This window comes from Tauraco erythrolophus, chromosome 8, assembly GCF_009769465.1.
Source record: "Tauraco erythrolophus isolate bTauEry1 chromosome 8, bTauEry1.pri, whole genome shotgun sequence".
NCBI classification, from domain to species: Eukaryota; Metazoa; Chordata; class Aves; order Musophagiformes; family Musophagidae; genus Tauraco; species Tauraco erythrolophus.
Window position 1 is genome coordinate 1,480,773 of NC_141472.1, and position 17,209 is coordinate 1,497,981.

At 42.9% G+C, this 17,209-nt stretch overlaps 1 protein-coding gene across 1 annotated transcript; it reads right to left on the reverse strand.

Annotated features, from left to right (window-relative positions):
• Positions 1-278: 278 nt before the first annotated feature.
• Positions 279-16,722, reverse strand: ACADL (acyl-CoA dehydrogenase long chain). The gene is made up of 11 exons (XM_086615426.1): positions 16,646-16,722; positions 14,618-14,779; positions 12,176-12,313; positions 11,559-11,723; positions 10,575-10,641; positions 9,120-9,284; positions 8,357-8,458; positions 7,012-7,125; positions 4,757-4,884; positions 2,492-2,578; positions 279-1,104 (listed from the first exon to the last, which is right to left on the reverse strand). The coding sequence occupies exons 1-11, from the start codon at positions 16,717-16,719 to the stop codon at positions 1,011-1,013; spliced, it is 1,296 nt and encodes a 431-aa protein (XP_086471552.1). The 5' UTR covers positions 16,720-16,722; the 3' UTR covers positions 279-1,010.
• Positions 16,723-17,209: the final 487 nt, after the last annotated feature.

The window sequence follows — 17,209 nt, forward strand, 5'->3', positions numbered from 1 at the left end:
CTTGAAGAGTCCGCGCCCAACTAAAGCGCAGCGCGGCGGGCGGGGCGGGGCCTGCACGCGCAGGGGGACGGGGGCCGCGCTGCGGCCAATCCGCCGCGCCCGGGGGCGGGGCTCGGCGCGGGGCGGGGCGCAGCGGCAGAGGCGGGCGGCGCGCGCAGCGGCCGTTCCTCTCCCCGCTGAGGCGAGGCGAAGGTGTAACCCCGAGTACGCCTAAATTACCAAAAAAAAAAAAAAACCCCACAAAAATCTTTTTTTTTTTTTTTTTTTAAGTGTTTTATTTAGGGATAAGCACTTGGAAGCGTTTTAACAGACCGGCATCGCGTTCCCTTCCTCAGAACTCCCCCTCGAAGCCCTGAGGGCGACGTGGGCACAGAGGAGGTGTCGCAGTTCTCCCCGGGGCTCTGAAGTAACGCAGACCGCCATGAGATTGCACAGAAACGCTTTATTACGCTTATTTGAACGAAGTGAGTACAATAAGGCAACCTGGGTTACAAGCACAGACGGTGGTGGGTGGCCCGCTCCCTCCCTGCGCAGCAGGTGCACGGCCATGCAGAAGTTCCGAGCACTACTTTGACACAGTGGTGTTCCTCAAGCGGAAACACAAATTCCAAGTCATATTAGCACGTAACCTTCCTTTATTCCTTAAGAACGTGGCTTCTCTGGAGAGGAGATCCAATTCTGAACAGGGAGGGCTGGATTCAGTATGACGGCATCAAGTCTGAAAGACCGAGCTAGCCCTAGTCTTCAAGGCACTACCAGACCTTTTGAAAGCCAAAGAATTACTCTGTGTTGTCCAGAGATATTTAAATTGAAAGTTCATTAAATATTAGATACCCTGAAGATAAGCACACTATTGTTACTAACACCTTTTTTTTTTTTTAAAAGACTTCCTTGAAAGAATACCATACACCACATTTATTTTACTTACATTCTGATGTCTTATTTTATGCCATATATATTAATATAAAAGGATTCTGGAAGACTCTCCAAAGTAGTAGTGAACATCTGCCCTACTTGTCACTGACAATGTCTCTGGCAATGAGCTCTTTCATTATTTCATTGGTACCACCATAGATTGGCTGAACGCGGGCATCCACAAAAGCTCTGAGGGAAAAACAAACAAACAAGGAAAGATTAAAACAACTCCTCAAGATGGACATAGGCGCAAAAGAAAAAGGTTATCAAGTTCTATCTTCGAAGATCCCTCTTTTCAAAGTACACTATTCCCATTTTTAAAGAAGTTTGCATTTTCAAAGCAGCCTCAAGTATGTAAAATATTTCACCTTTCCAAGGTACTGTGCCAAACTAGGCACTTGGTTGCTATCTCTTCCTTGTTTTTTCTTTACATTGTAAAGTCTCCACTACACTCCTAATTAAACAAAAATAAAATAAAGCTCTATCAAACCAGACTACCCCAATTCTTGTTCCCTCCTTTCCTCACATCACCTGAGCATCAACTGAACTCGGGACACTAAAGCCCCCGTTCACCCACCACACACACCCTGCAGAACGACACACCTGCATCAACTGCAAGACCCAGGTGCCTCCTTGTTGGGAAAAAACAACTCCTGCAGAGCCAAACTGATAGCTATCACGGTAATTTGCTTCAATGCCCTGGCCTGTCTGATCCTGCCAAGAGGACTGCTAACGGTGCTATCAGTTCCTTCTTGGAGGTGGGACTCAAACACCTTGGGAGGAGAAGAAAGCGCCAACTGGTTCCTCATCAGCTGGCTACAGTCTGCTACTGACACCAGCTCCTGCTCCACTTGGGCCAGCAGCTGAAAAGTGGCATGCAGCCAAACCATTTCCAACCCCGTGCTGGAGCCAGCCCCAGTACATGCACAGCTGGTGACAGCACACGGGACGATGACAGCATGCTTCCCATCTTAATTCTGCTTCATTATACAGGGAGCAGCGCAGGAGCAACGCGGCATTCTCTGGAAACACGCATGTTGCTGAACCATGGCGATAATAAAACCCTGTGTGGACAACTACAGCATGCACAGGTAAGCGAGAGTTCCAGGACACCCCGACCAGGGTTTGCTGGCCTTACTATCTAGTAAGATAGGGTGCAGAACACTCAAAAGTCGCGCTCATTCAAAACATGCAGGAAAAAGTTATTTTACAATATTTAAAATATGTTTTCTTTCCATCTATGTATGCGTTTCATTTCAGATAAAACATACAAACTAGCTCCCCTAATTTTTATTTTTACATTGCTTCTGTTTTTTCAATTAACATTTTATTCTAGAAAAGCAACTCCTATTTCTGAAAAATAGACTGTAATTGCTCAACAGCTTATGAATTATTTGGAGAAACAAAACAAATCCTTCCTGCAGACATCTGTACAGTGGATTGCCTTTCAATAAACATGATGGGAAAAGGAACAGTAAATCAGTACTAACACAAAAGACAAGTAGAGATAAAGGAAGTGCCTCATTTTACTTCACTGGTAATCTTTCATCATTCAAGTCTGAAATGTTACACTTACTTTGCAATTGGATACTCCCACATGTACCCCCATCCTCCGTGCAGTTGCACACACTGAGTAGCTATGCTGTTCTGGAGATCAGAACACCTTAAATGGTCAAAAAGAAATTTGTTTTTAGAAGGATGTTATGCTGTGACACATTAGCAGAGATACAGATAAGCTAGCAAGACAAAAATATAATCAACCTTTTTATCTATATAACTGATCTTAAATGATGGCCATTAAAATACTTTATCTTATGAGGGACTTTTTTTCTTCCTGCGTGATTGTCAAGAAATGAACACATTAAATTGAACAGCATTTAAGATTTGTTCTCCTTATGGAAGAGCTTTTGGGACAGAGAGCTTTCAAAATAGACAAACTTGTTTATCTTTCTCACAGCCCAAGAGATTTCTTTTGTAAAGCAGGTTGACATAGTCTCTTTTCTTACCAAAACCCTCAGCTGCCATGAAAATTGCCAGTTCTCAATTCTAAAAAATACTGTAATTCTTAAACAGGACTTCCCACTGCAAAATATTTAATTTCATTATCTTAAAAAAAAATAAAATCTTTAAAACTATTTTGCTTTGTGAACCTTCCCTCTGGAACATGAAGATAACATGGCATTTGCAGCTGATGTCCTGTACCTCAGCTTTTGGAAAGCTACATTCTTCATGTTATTTCAAATACTCAATGAAAATTAGATGAGAGAAAGAACTCATAGGATTTTTAACTGGACTGGAACCTCAAGCTAAAGTTGAAAGACATGAAAATCACCTTCTCAACATATAACTTTCAGAGCGGTAGCAGAAGAAAAACGTCAATTCAAGTCAATTGCTTCTCATGGAATAGTGTAAGAGTTCTCTTCTCCAAACCGCCCCTCTCCTCCAAACCATCCCCCTGCCCTGTCCAGTTCAATCCTTACAGTCTATTATACCAACCTTAAACCTGCAAGACTGAGTTGTCACAACTGTCTTTTTTAAATATATTTTCAATAATAATAATTGCATAATTCAACCTGTCACCACAAACATAAGACCTACAGAGCTTTCATCAGATATCAGAAAAAAAGACGCACAAACTAAGTTTTACAATTCTTCAAAGCTCTACTCGAGTCATTGAAGGTACAACAGGTTTGAAGAAAAATTAACTGGAGATAGTCTCCTGAAACAGGAAGGAATAAAACAATTCCACATTCAAGCATTTTCTAGACCATATAAGATAGTTTTATGGAACAGAGTCACAGGGACTCCATTAGGGAAAGGGAAAATCCACAAAGTGTGGCACTAACATTTGGGAAGGTGAGGGTTTTCCAAATGCCTCGCTTTGGGAAGTTTGTCGAGGAAGTAAGTCTACATCTGAGCTGGCACTAGTTGTTTCCTCCTCCGCAAAACTGAATGCCTCTGCTTATGTACCCAGTACTTCTAGGTGCTCAGTGCCAGGAATAGCACTCAAGCAAAATCCTTCCTTTCATTGTAAATATTCTCTCTGGATTCCCTTAATATTCTCTGCTCATTTCCTCCACACTTATTTTTAAAAGTCTAGAATCTGTAAACCCGTGCACCTTCCATAACATTATTTGTTCCTATCTGATGTGCCTTTTTCTCTCATCTTTGCAAGCAAAATAGAACAAAGCAAATTCATGTGCCACTATCTTAGATGCTTCCACCCATCCAGCTTTCTCTAGTTCAACCTAAGTTAACAGATAACACGAAGTACAGGGAGAGGGAGGAGGATTTCTGGCCAGTAAAGCAAAGAACTGTTTAGTCTCAGTTACAGCAATAGCTGTAGCCAACTACTTCTTCCCAAAACCACGTAACTTCAAAAACTGGCTGGGCCAAACGGCTATTGCTAAATAATATTAACTAAAAAGTATCTTATGAGCTTCAAATAAACCTGTGCTTTTAAACAAGGTTAAAAAGTTCCCTCCCATATTAAAAAAAAAAAAACAACAAAAACGCAAACCAAACCAAAAACCCCACCCAACAACAATTCACTACAGAAATTGCAAATGTTCTTCTAAACACGATTAGCAGAAGCCTATTTTAAAAGCATGCTACTATTTGAAATCTGTTCAACCAGCACTGGTTTTCCATGCAACTAAGATTTTTGTTGACTACAAGTTTGAAGTTAAAGCTAATGGTCTCTATTAGAAGCTGACAATGTTGTTATTAATTAGACAATAATTTTATCTTTTCATTAGATCTGAACAGTTCAGTGGTTTTAATCATTAAAGTCCTGTCAAGATCATGCAAGTAACGCTTCCAAATGACTTCAACCACATACCAGTACTTTGCCATGGAAGCTGTGGAGGAGTCCAGGCGTTTATCTGCATGCAGCTGCAAACAGTTGTCCAAAAAAGCTCGGCCCACGCAAATCTGCGTTTTCATTTCTGCCAGCTTGTGCTGCACTGTCTTATTTTGCAAGTGGATGGAGGAGGCAGAGGAAAGAGAAGAGCAGAAGTAGTACAGTTTTTAAGTTATATTTGAAGTGAAAAATGGAGCATTTTCTAAATACTTGACACAACTTTGGCTCTATACATCGGAAGGCAACTTGCTTTCAATACAATTAGGTCTTTGCCAATTTTATTTAAGAAAATTACTGCCCTTTACTTCTCAAACCCACTCAAAACATAAGCTTAAGAGAAAACCCCCCAAGAAACTGGAAATACAAATTCCTGGAGAGCAGAGAGTAGGAGGCACCGGGTGCTGCCACTCTCTGCTCCCCGGTGTGGTGGAACATTCTTTCACTCTGCAGAGCCACTAATTTCCCCAGTTATTAATAACATTTCATCATCTATAGAATGCATTTTTCTTCGTATTGAGTTCTTCAGAGTTTAAGTCATATGCAAAGAGACAGAAGCAAAAAAAAAAGGAAAAAATTAGACTATCAGAAAGTTTTTTCAGCACTGAGTTCTGTCACACTGGAAAAGTTTCTAGGTAGAAGAGGTAAAAATCCATCACTAAGGTTATATAAAATCAGACCAGAGAAGCATTCAACTTTCTTCTTGTAATTCTGGTAGGGAGGGGATAAAAACACCACCCAGTAACATAAAAAGCTTTTTCTGATCTCACAGTTCTAAAATAGCATATAAAAAGTCTTCTTGCCTCTCTTGACAATAAATATTATTGACTAGTCTACTATCACTACAAAGAAAAGATTTGATTTCATACACTGTACTATGGCATGACTAAATGAATTAGGCAAGGCAGAGCTCTAATTAGAAAGGATTTTTTATTATATGCACATTCTAGTAATCAGCAACAAACAGAAAACTGAAAAGGTATGCAAGAATGGATTATTTTGGCAAAAATAATATACTTTATGAAATTTGTTGGCCACCTGGTGGTTGGCAGTGGGTTAGCTAAAAAACATTATTTTGGCAGTCTCTGCAGAGTGAACTACTACAATTAAGAAGCATCCCATACCTACATGAAAAAAAGGTAAAATGTATTTCTTTTATTAAAGCTGCACACTGTACGTACTAAATTCCATCTGGAATTATGGATTTCTGAATAGCAACTCTAAAACCAGAAGATGATCATAATTTCCTGAAAGATACCTAGCATTCCAGCCTCCAAAGGGCCCGATTCTGCTGCTATTCACAACAACTAAAGATTTGATTTTGACAAAGGAAGTCTCAAGACTTTGAAATAGATTTTTTTTTTTAATATACTTTCAAAATAATTATAAGAGGTGGCCAACCTGCTCTAACCCATATGAGTCACTTCTATCCTACAAATTAAACATGCAGGAGCTTGGTCTGCTCCAGCTGTAACAGCTAACGTGGTTTTCAGGAAAACTGCAGCGTTGCAATACTGCAGAAAGCAACACCTGCTTTGTAAGACTGCAACTAAAGAGCACACACACAAATGTCTCCAAACACAATTAATTACTGCTGTCAGGGGTGAGGTATGCTCTCGGAGAACGACCCAACAGTTTTATATGCAGTCACTTAAATACTCAGCCAGCTGCTGGCTGAGGAATTCATTACAATAGCCATAAAGCTGCACACAAACACCTCTGCAGGCGTTCCAGCAGCAAGGTCGCTGCCTGGGAGCCCCCACCAGCATCAGCCTCAAAGTTCATTTTTCTGCAGCGCGTCATGCGCAGAGGAACGCGGGACCTGCACGTGCACCAGGCTCTTCTGCAGTCTGCAGGACTGCAGGCAGGCACAGAAATACAAGCAGGCGTAACAGACCCTGTGGTTAGGACCTCTGACAGCAAAACACAAGCCCAAGAGCAACAAGGTGATTTTTCTTCCTCAGCAGCAAAAAGCCAGTATGGTTTCTGCCTGCGTATTTCACTTCCAAAAGCAGCACTGCTGGGAGGTATCTAACTGAATCCTAAAATACATCCATTAAGGCTTTTGCAGTGTTGGTTTTATTACTTTTGGGGTTTTGGTTTGTTTTTTAAAAAAAAAAAAAAAAAAAAACGAACTATGGGCATGGAGGCAAACACCATTTGCTCACAATTCCACACACAGATGTAAAGCAGACACACACTGGAATCCGTACACAAGTCTCTCAGTTCAAACTCACCTGCAAGTGTGCAATTGTCTTCCCAAAAGCTTTTCTTTGCTTCACGTAATTCCTTGTTTCTTCAAACATGAATTCACAGCCGGCAAGAGCCATATCAGCAATTAGGAGTCTTTCCTTTCGAAACACAAATTACAGAACGTAGTTCAGTTAGTCCTACGTTTCTCAGCATCAGATGCACGCGTGCACACACACAATTGGAAAACAGATGTTTAGTGTTGTTCATTAAGGGAGGGGTGCAGAAGTCACACTAAGTATCAAACCAGACACAGGGCATTACTGAAATTAATGAGTGGGACAAGTGCCTTGCTGCCTGAAGCTCACTTTTAAGTCTTTTCCAGGGTAATGTTCTATCATAACAAAAACCAGATACAAATCAACCACAGGACTCTTACTGTCTGAAAAAATCACATCAAATTTTGTTTCAATTATTGGTTTTCACTGCTCAGTTTAAACAACAACTGCATTTAACAATTTCAACACGATGCCTCTAGAAAAACAGAACCTACAAAAAAACCCTGGCTGTTTTTCCTTCCTCGTAATGTTGAAAAACAGAAACTAAGTACAGAACAATTACTTGTAGCACTATTGAAATCTGATGCATCACATTGAATCTGTTCATGAGTGCATCTATTTCTTTAAAGCAGTAAAAGATCTCCTTTGATCAGGTTTCATATTTACTTACGGTATAAAATTAAATAAACACGATCCCTACCAGATAAAGCAAACAGAAAGTCACAGTTTTGACAAAGCAGAGCCATGTTTTGAAAAAAACATACTGCCTATTTGTCCTCTCAAATCATTTCAAAACTTTGTAAATTAAGTTGTAAACTGTTATTTCCACTAGCAAGGTATTTTGCTAACTAAACAATTGCTTTACTTTGCTGTATGGACAAGGAGCTCCTTCTATCTTTAATATGCTTCTACTGGTAGAAGAGCTGGAGCGGTAGTGCTTGTTTCATTAAAGAGAATGCCAAATGCAAAGACCTCCAAGCTATATTTAATTTACTAAGCAAAGTGGTTCCATGCTAGAAGCATAAAAGAAAACTGTGGTATGTTTTTAAATACACTACCCTAAGCTCAGGTTCTTCAACAGCTGAGTCGTAGATTAAGAGATCTGGCAGGATATCGACATTTTTACCCAAGCCCAAAGAATTGCACTTTCAGCACTAGAAACTGTACTTCAGTTAAAAAGCAGCAGTATCAACACAAAGTTGCTTACGGACACCCCGATTCTGAGCCCAAGGCGGCTCCTCATGACACATGGTCTTCAAGACTAAGGCAGAATCTCCAAGGACAACAATTGTCTCTGTATTCTTCCTACAGACAGCAAACACGTTCCTCTTACCTGAGGGAGCTCTGCCATCAGATAATAGAAGCCTTTGTTTTCTTTTCCAAGCAAGGCACTGGCTGGCAACCGCACATCTTCGAAAAACAGCTCTGCTGTGTCCTAAGAGGATTTAAAACACAACAGTTTATAGCCTGACATTGTCATCTCTTCATTCTACTTTTGCTCCATTTTTTTCTTGCTATTGTACACTTTAACTTGACATCATAGAATCATTTAGGTTGGAAGGGTCCACCAGAGGTCATGTAGTTTATCTCCTACTCTAGCAAAGCAAGCAGAAACCTTGTCCATAACTGGACATAACCTTGTTCAGTTATGCTTTCCAAAGCTCCAACGACGAAGGCTCCACAACCTCTCTGGGCTGCTGTTCCAGTATCCAATCACTTTTATGGTAAATTTTGTTTCTTAATATCTAAAGATTTCTCCTTATTGTAACTTGTGTCTCTTGCCACTCTTCCTTTCACTGTTCTCCTTTAAGAAGGATCTGGCTCCACCACCTCTACAGCCACCCATTAGGTAGCTAAAGACATCAATAAGATCCTGTGCTTCCAGGCTTCTTCAGCCTCTCCTTGCACATCACACGCTTCAGACTTCCACAGGCAAACCCAGCACACATACTTTGCATGTGTATCGTTTGTGCTCTGAAGCCTAAGAACTAGAACAGCACCACAGTTCCATTTTATATTTATTTAGCTAACGCCAGGCATTAAGTGGTTTCAGACTTCCTCCAAGTCTATTACATGTCAGGGTTGTATGAACTCACTTGAGCTTTCAGGCCAATTTTGTTCAGCTTGCGTCCTTTGACGAAGCCTTTTGTTCCATTTTCCACCAGAAAAAGGCTGATCCCGTGAGCAGGAGATCGGGCCTCCCGGTTGGTAACCGCAACCACAATCACTACGTCGCTCATCCAACCATTCGTGATGAACACCTGTAAAAAATGCAGCTTGGTAGAAAGCAATGAGCTAGGTGGACAGGATTTAGAAAAGATTATCAAGCAATAGAAAGAAAAATCGCATGGACGTCTTCACAGGTGAACTGAAAGGCAAGGTTTTAGTGTCCAGAAGAATTTTAATCTTTCAGCTTTCTGAATCAAGTGTTTTGGAACAAGCAATTAGTTTGAGAAGTTTTCTGTTGGTCAGAAGTGTGAAGTTAAAGAATGTACAGATTCTTTTCTTTTGTCTATCCCACGATAAAGAAGGAATATGGTATCCGATGTAGATATTAAATGAACACAGAAGTTCTCTTTTCTAGAAATTAAATTAGCAAGGTATAACATGCAAAACTTATCAATGGCTTCTTGTCACAACTGCTTACTATAATCCTGTAGGATGACACATGAGCCTGTCAAAATGATCCATCTTAACTCCAGCACAAGAAAAGAGCTATCTGTCCTGCTTGGCTTCAACTGCGCAGCATGAGCAAGGATCCTTTTGAACACCTGTACACTTATATTTGCTTGCACACATTCTCAACACTTGAAATTCTGCTAAGGCCAGAAGCCTTTATCAGTACTTTGTTACCAGCAGAAGTACAAAAGAAGAGGGGGAGAAAGAAGATTAAGACATTTAATAGCTTTAAAAAACGCTCTGCTGAACCCACACTTCCATTTGAACACTACTTCTGCCTTCTTGGTTTTTTTATTATGACAATAAAAGAAGGGGTTAATGTTGCTGGCTTTGCAACAGCTTGTCAACACACACAGTGTATCTGATGCAGTGGGGTTTTTTTTCTCCCAACATGACCAGTAGGCTTCTGAATAAAGATTCCATAGCTTGCATTGTGGCAACACAAATTTTTACTCAGGCCACAGAAGATTTGACAGTGGTAGCATATAAATTTTGTTGTTCAACCTCAGTACTAAAACACAGCCCTGGTCCTGCTTATACTATGCAGGAATTTTTGGGGTTTGTTTTTGTTGTTCTCCTCTCCTCCCCACCTTTTCTTCCAAGGTTAAGGGGAAACAGGTTTTTTGCTAAGGTTACTTAAAAGTTACAAGAATAATCTACTCAAGCCCTTCCATAAATTGGTCTGTAAATTGCCAGCAACAGAAATATCTAAGTCCTATAAGAAAAAAAAGAAAAACACACACCTGGGCAAAAAAAACCTCCCAACATAACACAAAAAAACAAAAGTGAAAGGACTGGGGGGAGATACTAACAGTGGTTAAATGCATTCAGTTCCCAAAGCCTACGAGTGGTATATATGTTTTTTCACTTACCTTACTGCCATTAAGAATCCAGTCACTTCCATCCTTTTTTGCGTACGTTCGTACTCCCTGCAAGTCACTAAAATGAAATTCAAAAGGTTCTTCAAAAGAAACCATTCCAGAAAAATAGATTTTTATACCATTCAGGCATGGGCTCAGTGAAAATGCATGAGGACAGCGAAACACTTGGTGAAGTAGCTTAGAGTGTGACACAGAAACCACAAGCATGCTGTGGGAAGGGAGGGTAAGTCTATGTAATTGCACAAGAGCATCAGGTCCCATTTCAATACATCTGCTTGGGGAACTTTGTGTAACACAAGCACTGACACCAGCGAGTCAGCATTCCCTTATGCCCATGTGCCTTAGAATAAAAACACCAGACAAAAACCACATCCTCTAAGCAGGTTTAACCCTGATGAGGAGCCTCTGTAAAAAGCCACTGGCAACATCTACCATTGGTAGAAGCATGATACCAACAGGGTTTGCTCTTCACCTGTCCCTCTCCGTTTTGGAAACTGGCCAGATCAGCTATGTCTACCCCAAACACGTGCTGCCTGCCCTTCAATAACAGGCAAGGAGGGACACTTCTGCACTTGAAAGGATTCAGAGGAAAGAAAGGAAGGTGTTCTGTTCCACAGCAAAAGCTAGTAGTGAAGTCAAGCCCTCTTTACTGAGCTATGTAATTTTCTCCTGACTACATTCCGTATTAAAAGTACATTCACATGACAAGCAAGTTAGCAACTATAAACTCAGACTATAAAAGCAAATACAAAGCATGTTTCCCCACAGTGGGACGACGCTGAAATGGACTCTGAGCAAGTATCTTGAAGTGACAATGCTGTACTAAAGGAATCTCTAAGTTACAGTTGGTTTTAAGGTACTACCTACTCCAGTCACTAAGATGACGATATAACCAGGATGGTCGGGAATTTTTCTCACTGAGAACGTTACATGCCATCTACTGATTTAAGATGATGGTTTTAACATTTAGCTCACCTGCCAGCCCCAGGTTCTGTCATGGCAATAGCTCCAATACACTTGCCTGCAACCATTTCAGGGATAAAGCGTTTAATCTGCTCTTCAGAGCCATAGTTTGCAATGTAGGGCATGACTATATCTGAATGAAGGCTGAATCCTGGACCAGTACAGTTAACATACATCCTGGGTGAGAGAGAAAAAAAAAAGAAAAAAGTTCAAACCGAAGTACTACAAAGATTCAAACGTTGAATTTTACACAGTTACAACAGACCCAATAACGAAGAAAGCTCCACCACACAGACATCTCAGACATAATCTGAGCTTGTGGAATTTGTACTGTTACATATCCAAGGTACTCTCACAGCCAGATGAGTGTAGAACCTACCAGACTAACTAAAACACTCCCCCTAGCCACAAAGTCCTAATAGCAGAGCACAATGACATTTGTTGTTTACACAATCATCCAGAATACTTAAAACAGGAGACATTTACGTATGTCTAGGCTATTATTTCCATGAGAAAGACAACGCTATTTTCTGTAAGGAAATATATTCCATAATGAGGACATCTTATGGAAAAACATCCAGTCTCTTGATAGCATCACGGAAATTCTTCCTGAAGCATCTAGTACTTACTGCTCCTCCCAGACCACAGCTGAAGAGAGAATATCTGCTCCGATGCCTCCATGTTTTTCAGCGATTGCAACACCCAGCAAACCCTGCTGTCCAGCCTTTTCCCAGAGCTCCCTGCTCACCTGGCCATCCTTCTCCCATCTGCAAAACGAACACAAGAACAGAGTCACGTATTAAATCCATCCTCGTGCTATGGATTATTTGGCACGGCTGGTGCTTTGCACTAGAGCACCTGCAGCCAGGTTTCACTGCACAGGAAGAGACTTTCAGTCTCCTCAACACCCCATGTGTAGGGCACATAGATAATTCTATTTTCCTGCTAAGAAGCAGTGGCTTAATATTAGAGTTTCTGTTCTTCAAGTCCACAGATGCTACTAGCATTACAGGGGCAGCAACTGTATAACAAGTTTAAACTCCTGCTTCCAACATACAACCTGGCATCTCTTTAAGCCTTGTTATGAAAGGCAGCGCTGCCAGGATTTAGGAGATTTAGCTATGACCCATCTGGATGACTACAAGCAGGTCTTTTCTCTTCCTGACATTCCATTTCCCCCACCTACAAAATGGGTATAGCATGTCAGTATCTTTCGTGAAAGATTTCAGCTCTACCCATGAGAACTGCTTTCTAAGAACCGTGCATTAGTAACTTTTATATCAAAATCAGTCACTTATTAGAAGTGAGTACTGTATCCTGGCAAATTACTGCTTTAAGGTGCTTTCAAGTTTGTAAGATAGTTGAGGCTTATCTGCTGACAGTTTGCAGGCTTCAACACCACAGGAATCACTTATTTTTGGAAAAATAGTGCCTGTTTATGGAGTTTGCCAACTCAATAGAAAGTTGGATGGCCATTAATGGCACAGTATAGCTTTTTTTTTTAATGTCTCATTTTTTTAAACCACAACTTAAAAATTATATGGTAGACAGATTATATTAGGCACACTCCTCTGACACACCTGTCTGCAGCAGAGCTATACCACAGCACTTTACTCACAGTTAATCAAGTATCTTATCCTACATATTTAAGCCCATTCCCAGAGTTTTTGCTCCTACACTGGAAACAAATCTCTTTTGTGATCCAATTTGCTTTTTCCTCCCCCACTTTCAGGGCCATTCCTGTCTCTACTTCACCCATCACCAAAGCTTCTCCTCCTCACAATAATCCACAACTGCATTCACTTGTGTCTTCACGTCAGCTCAGCCAATTAACATATTACGCCTGAAGCCTCCTTGTTTACTGGAAAGGTGTGAGAACAGAACGGTTCATAGGTTGCTGAAGGGATGCAAGAACACAAGTCCAACTTGTTCCAGTCTCTCAAGAAAATCATTGTGTCAGCAAACAGGATCTTCAGTAACCTCGAGCAGAACCAGTACCTGTTCACAAACCTGCACTGGAAGTCATTCTAACAAAAGACAAGGGAAAACACCTGGTTTTGTGGCAGAATACGATGGTACAGTGGAAAAGCATACTACTTTGAGGTCATGGTTTGAGGATGAAAAATCTGGTTGGCAGCGACCCTGATGTAAGCTGTTTCCATTGCCTCCTGCTGTTCATTTCTACCCCAGAGCCACAACACCCCACCCACTCAATTGTGTCATCTCAACTGTTTGTGGACACACACTGTGAGCTGCACTGGGGAAACTAATCTAGCAGTGAGAGTTAAGGATAAGTCCTTCACTACCCCCCGGTGTTTCTGCAGGAATGTATTTCACGTAAAGCAAAAATTTCTTAAGACATTACTGCAGATTAACACTTTCTGTTCAAAAACATGTTTCTGAGTTCATTTATTTCCTTTCCCCAGTTATAACGTGATTGGATATAGCTAAATTAAGGGCAAAAAACATCCTCCAGCTCTATCTCAACAGAAGTACGACACTTCTACTCTGTGCAGAAGGTCACACATACTTCCACAGAAGCAAAAAAGATAGGAATTTAAACAAAGATATTTTGTGCAAGTTTCTTGGTAATACATAATCCAGCTTGCCATCCTACATGTGTTGTATTTACAAAATCGACTGCAACACAACCTAGACACAATGTCAATGCTTTTTTGGATGACAGCAGTGCAATAGCACGGGAACTGAACTGTCTCCCTAACTCTACACCCAAGACACCGGCATCAGAGTTAATAATTCCTACAAACAGGGATACTTTTGCTGCAATTCTGCAAACTGCAGCTGTCTGCTCACAGGCCTAAGATGAGGACTCCAGATTGCCTACACGAGAGCTCAAACAATGCAGTAAGTTTTGATTATGTGTGGGGTTTTTTTCATATACGATTTTCACAGGCAGGTTTGTTTTAAATGAGTAAACCTGAAATAGAAAGCTCATAAACGAAAACAAATATTCTGGTTTTCCTGTCATATTAAGAGTAACACCCCAAAAAGGATTTCTGGGGAAAACCACATATTATTTGGCAAACTAGAACGTTGAAGCGGTATCTTACTCTGCGTGAAAAGGCAGCACTTCTTCCTGAAAGAACTTCCTGGCACTTTCCCTGAAGATATCGTGATCTGACGAGAAGATTCTCCGAGTGCCTATATCCATCAAACTTTTAGCAGAAGATGGTTCCAGGCGCTTTGTGCCATGCTGTTCAGTTTGCAGAGGACTGAAAGAAGACGAGTGAAAGCACCTATTAGGACACAGGCACCCCCATTTATATAACCCTTTTAAAAGAAAGGAAGCACCTGTACTGTTAAACATAGTTCACACTCCAAGTCTAGCACACTGCTAGGTCCAAAGGTTACCCACAATAAATATAAAGACTTCACTGGGCTGTGAAAGGTGGTAAAGCAAGACTGGTTTGTTGTTAACACTTTAAATAAATTAAAAAAAAATAATAACACCACATACAAAAGTAAGAGGAGAAAGTTTCTGTTCATGAGAGATGCTAAAATCATCACTTCTCTCCCTGCCACGCAACCTCCTAAACACAATTCGGCTCAATTTAAACTGAGGGAGTAGCTTTTTAAACAACTGAACTTTTTTCTGTGTTTTATTCATGCTGTACATGCCCCCAAAAGTCCCGAAATCGCAAATCCATGACACTGAAAATTCACACACTCAAAATAAAAGTGTCTACAACATGGTTTGCATGCCCTAAGGGCTGCATTATACTCTGCATTATCACGTTCACCTGCATAGTTCTAACCTTGAAAATAATACTTGCTAATTTGTTCTAACTTTCAGAATTTTTGTTGTACAGCAAGGCTAGTCCTCCCAGAGCTCTGTTAAAAACATGCGTAAAAATAAAACGCTTCTTTAACGAAAAATCAAAACTGAAACAGTAGTATATGTTGGTAGTTGAGACCACAAGGAAAGTATAATTACAAAACAACAAGGAAGGGTTTAAATCTTTTGTAGGGATTTAGAACGTAAGGCCAACATACGTCTTTAGGGCCGAAAGGAAAATTCACCACTTACATTTGTGCACTGGGTTCTTTGACTTGCTTTTATTTTATGGGCACGAAACATCAGAAATTATAAACGCAGAGCTGAGCTATACTACACGGAAAAGGCGTTCACTGCTCCTGTATCTTCAAGCTATTTTGTTCATCCCTCCTCAGCCCCCCAGCACTGCACACTGCGTTTAGCCCCTCAGAGCCCAGCTCAGCCTACGCTTACTCACTCCTTACTCCTTTACCAAGTCCTTACTCACTGCCACGTGAAGTTACTCACGCTCTTCCCGGTGCAAAGGATTAAACGCACCCTGTCCACTTCCAGTGGTATTTGGAAGAAACGGGCTACTGCAACTTGCTTGTTCAGCGTTTGGTGCTCTCAAGCACAGCCTTCCCGCGCGGGGCACGCAGCGACCCTGCCAAAAGCTCCACCGTATTTTGAAGGATGCTCCAAGACGATGCCCAGCTTTATTTGCGCCCGCCCTTTGGACCCACTGCGGCTGACAGCCCGCACCGCGCACAGGGCACGGCCGGGCCGCCCCTCCACGCCAAGCACGGCCCGGGGAGATGCGACTCCGGGCCGGCGTCTCCGGTTCCGCTCCCCGAACGCCCCCCCGAGCCCCGGCGCCCCGCGGGTGCCCGGGCAGGGCCGCGCCCGGCTCCCCGCTCGCCGCCGCCGCGGGAGCGCGCACGGGAAGTGGGGCAAAGGTCGGCCCCGGCACGGGGAGGCGCGGCGGCTCCGCGGGGGGCTCCCGAGCAGCGGGAGCCGCGCACCCGGACCCCGGCGGCCTCCTGCTATAAGGCGCGCACATACACGCGCCTATAGACATACATGCCTGTGCCTACAGCCTTCCCGCCACGCGTACACACGGCGCACGCCCATACCCCTCCGAACACACACACAGGCGCGCACACACTCGCGTGTGTGTGTGCACACACAGCACGCGCAACCCCACGCACACACCTACTCCCAATTCATACACCCCCCCGCAGGCGCACGCCCGCCCTCACGGTGCGCCCCGGTACCCGCCGCCCTGCCCGACGCACACCGACCGCCCACCCCCCGCGCCACTAACCTGGCCTGGGCAGAGAAGGGCCGGGGGGCGGCCGCCCGCAACAAGCCCCGCAAGCGGAGCAGCCGCGCTGCCATCTTGTGCCGCGGCGGGACGGGGCGGGGCGGGGGCGGCCAAGGGAGGGCGGTGTTATCTGCGGCCCGTCACGGCGGCGCGGTGCGAGGCCCGGGGGTTGGTCGTGCTTGGTTGTTGTTATAGTTTTCTTTCCGGGTCGTTCCTCTCGGTTCCGTCAGCGCTGCTCCTCTCCCCGCCCTTTGTGGCGAGCCGAGGGGTTGCTGCTGCCCGCAGCCACCCGTGCAACATTCTGGTCATTCTGGTTCCCGCCACCCTTGAGTTACGTGTCAGTTCTAACGCTTCCGAGCTTACCGCAGGATTATGATGAAACATCTGTATTATTATTATTATTATTTTCCCAGTGTAGTTTTGAAATCACGTTACGGAGGGGAGCGGGAACAAAGGCGTCTCGCGCGCAGGCAGGAGGGCTGAGGTGGCCGCCAGGACTACGGGGATGAGGAACCCCGGGGCCAGCGTGATGGCGCTGGGCGTGAGGCGCTCCCCGCCTTGCCG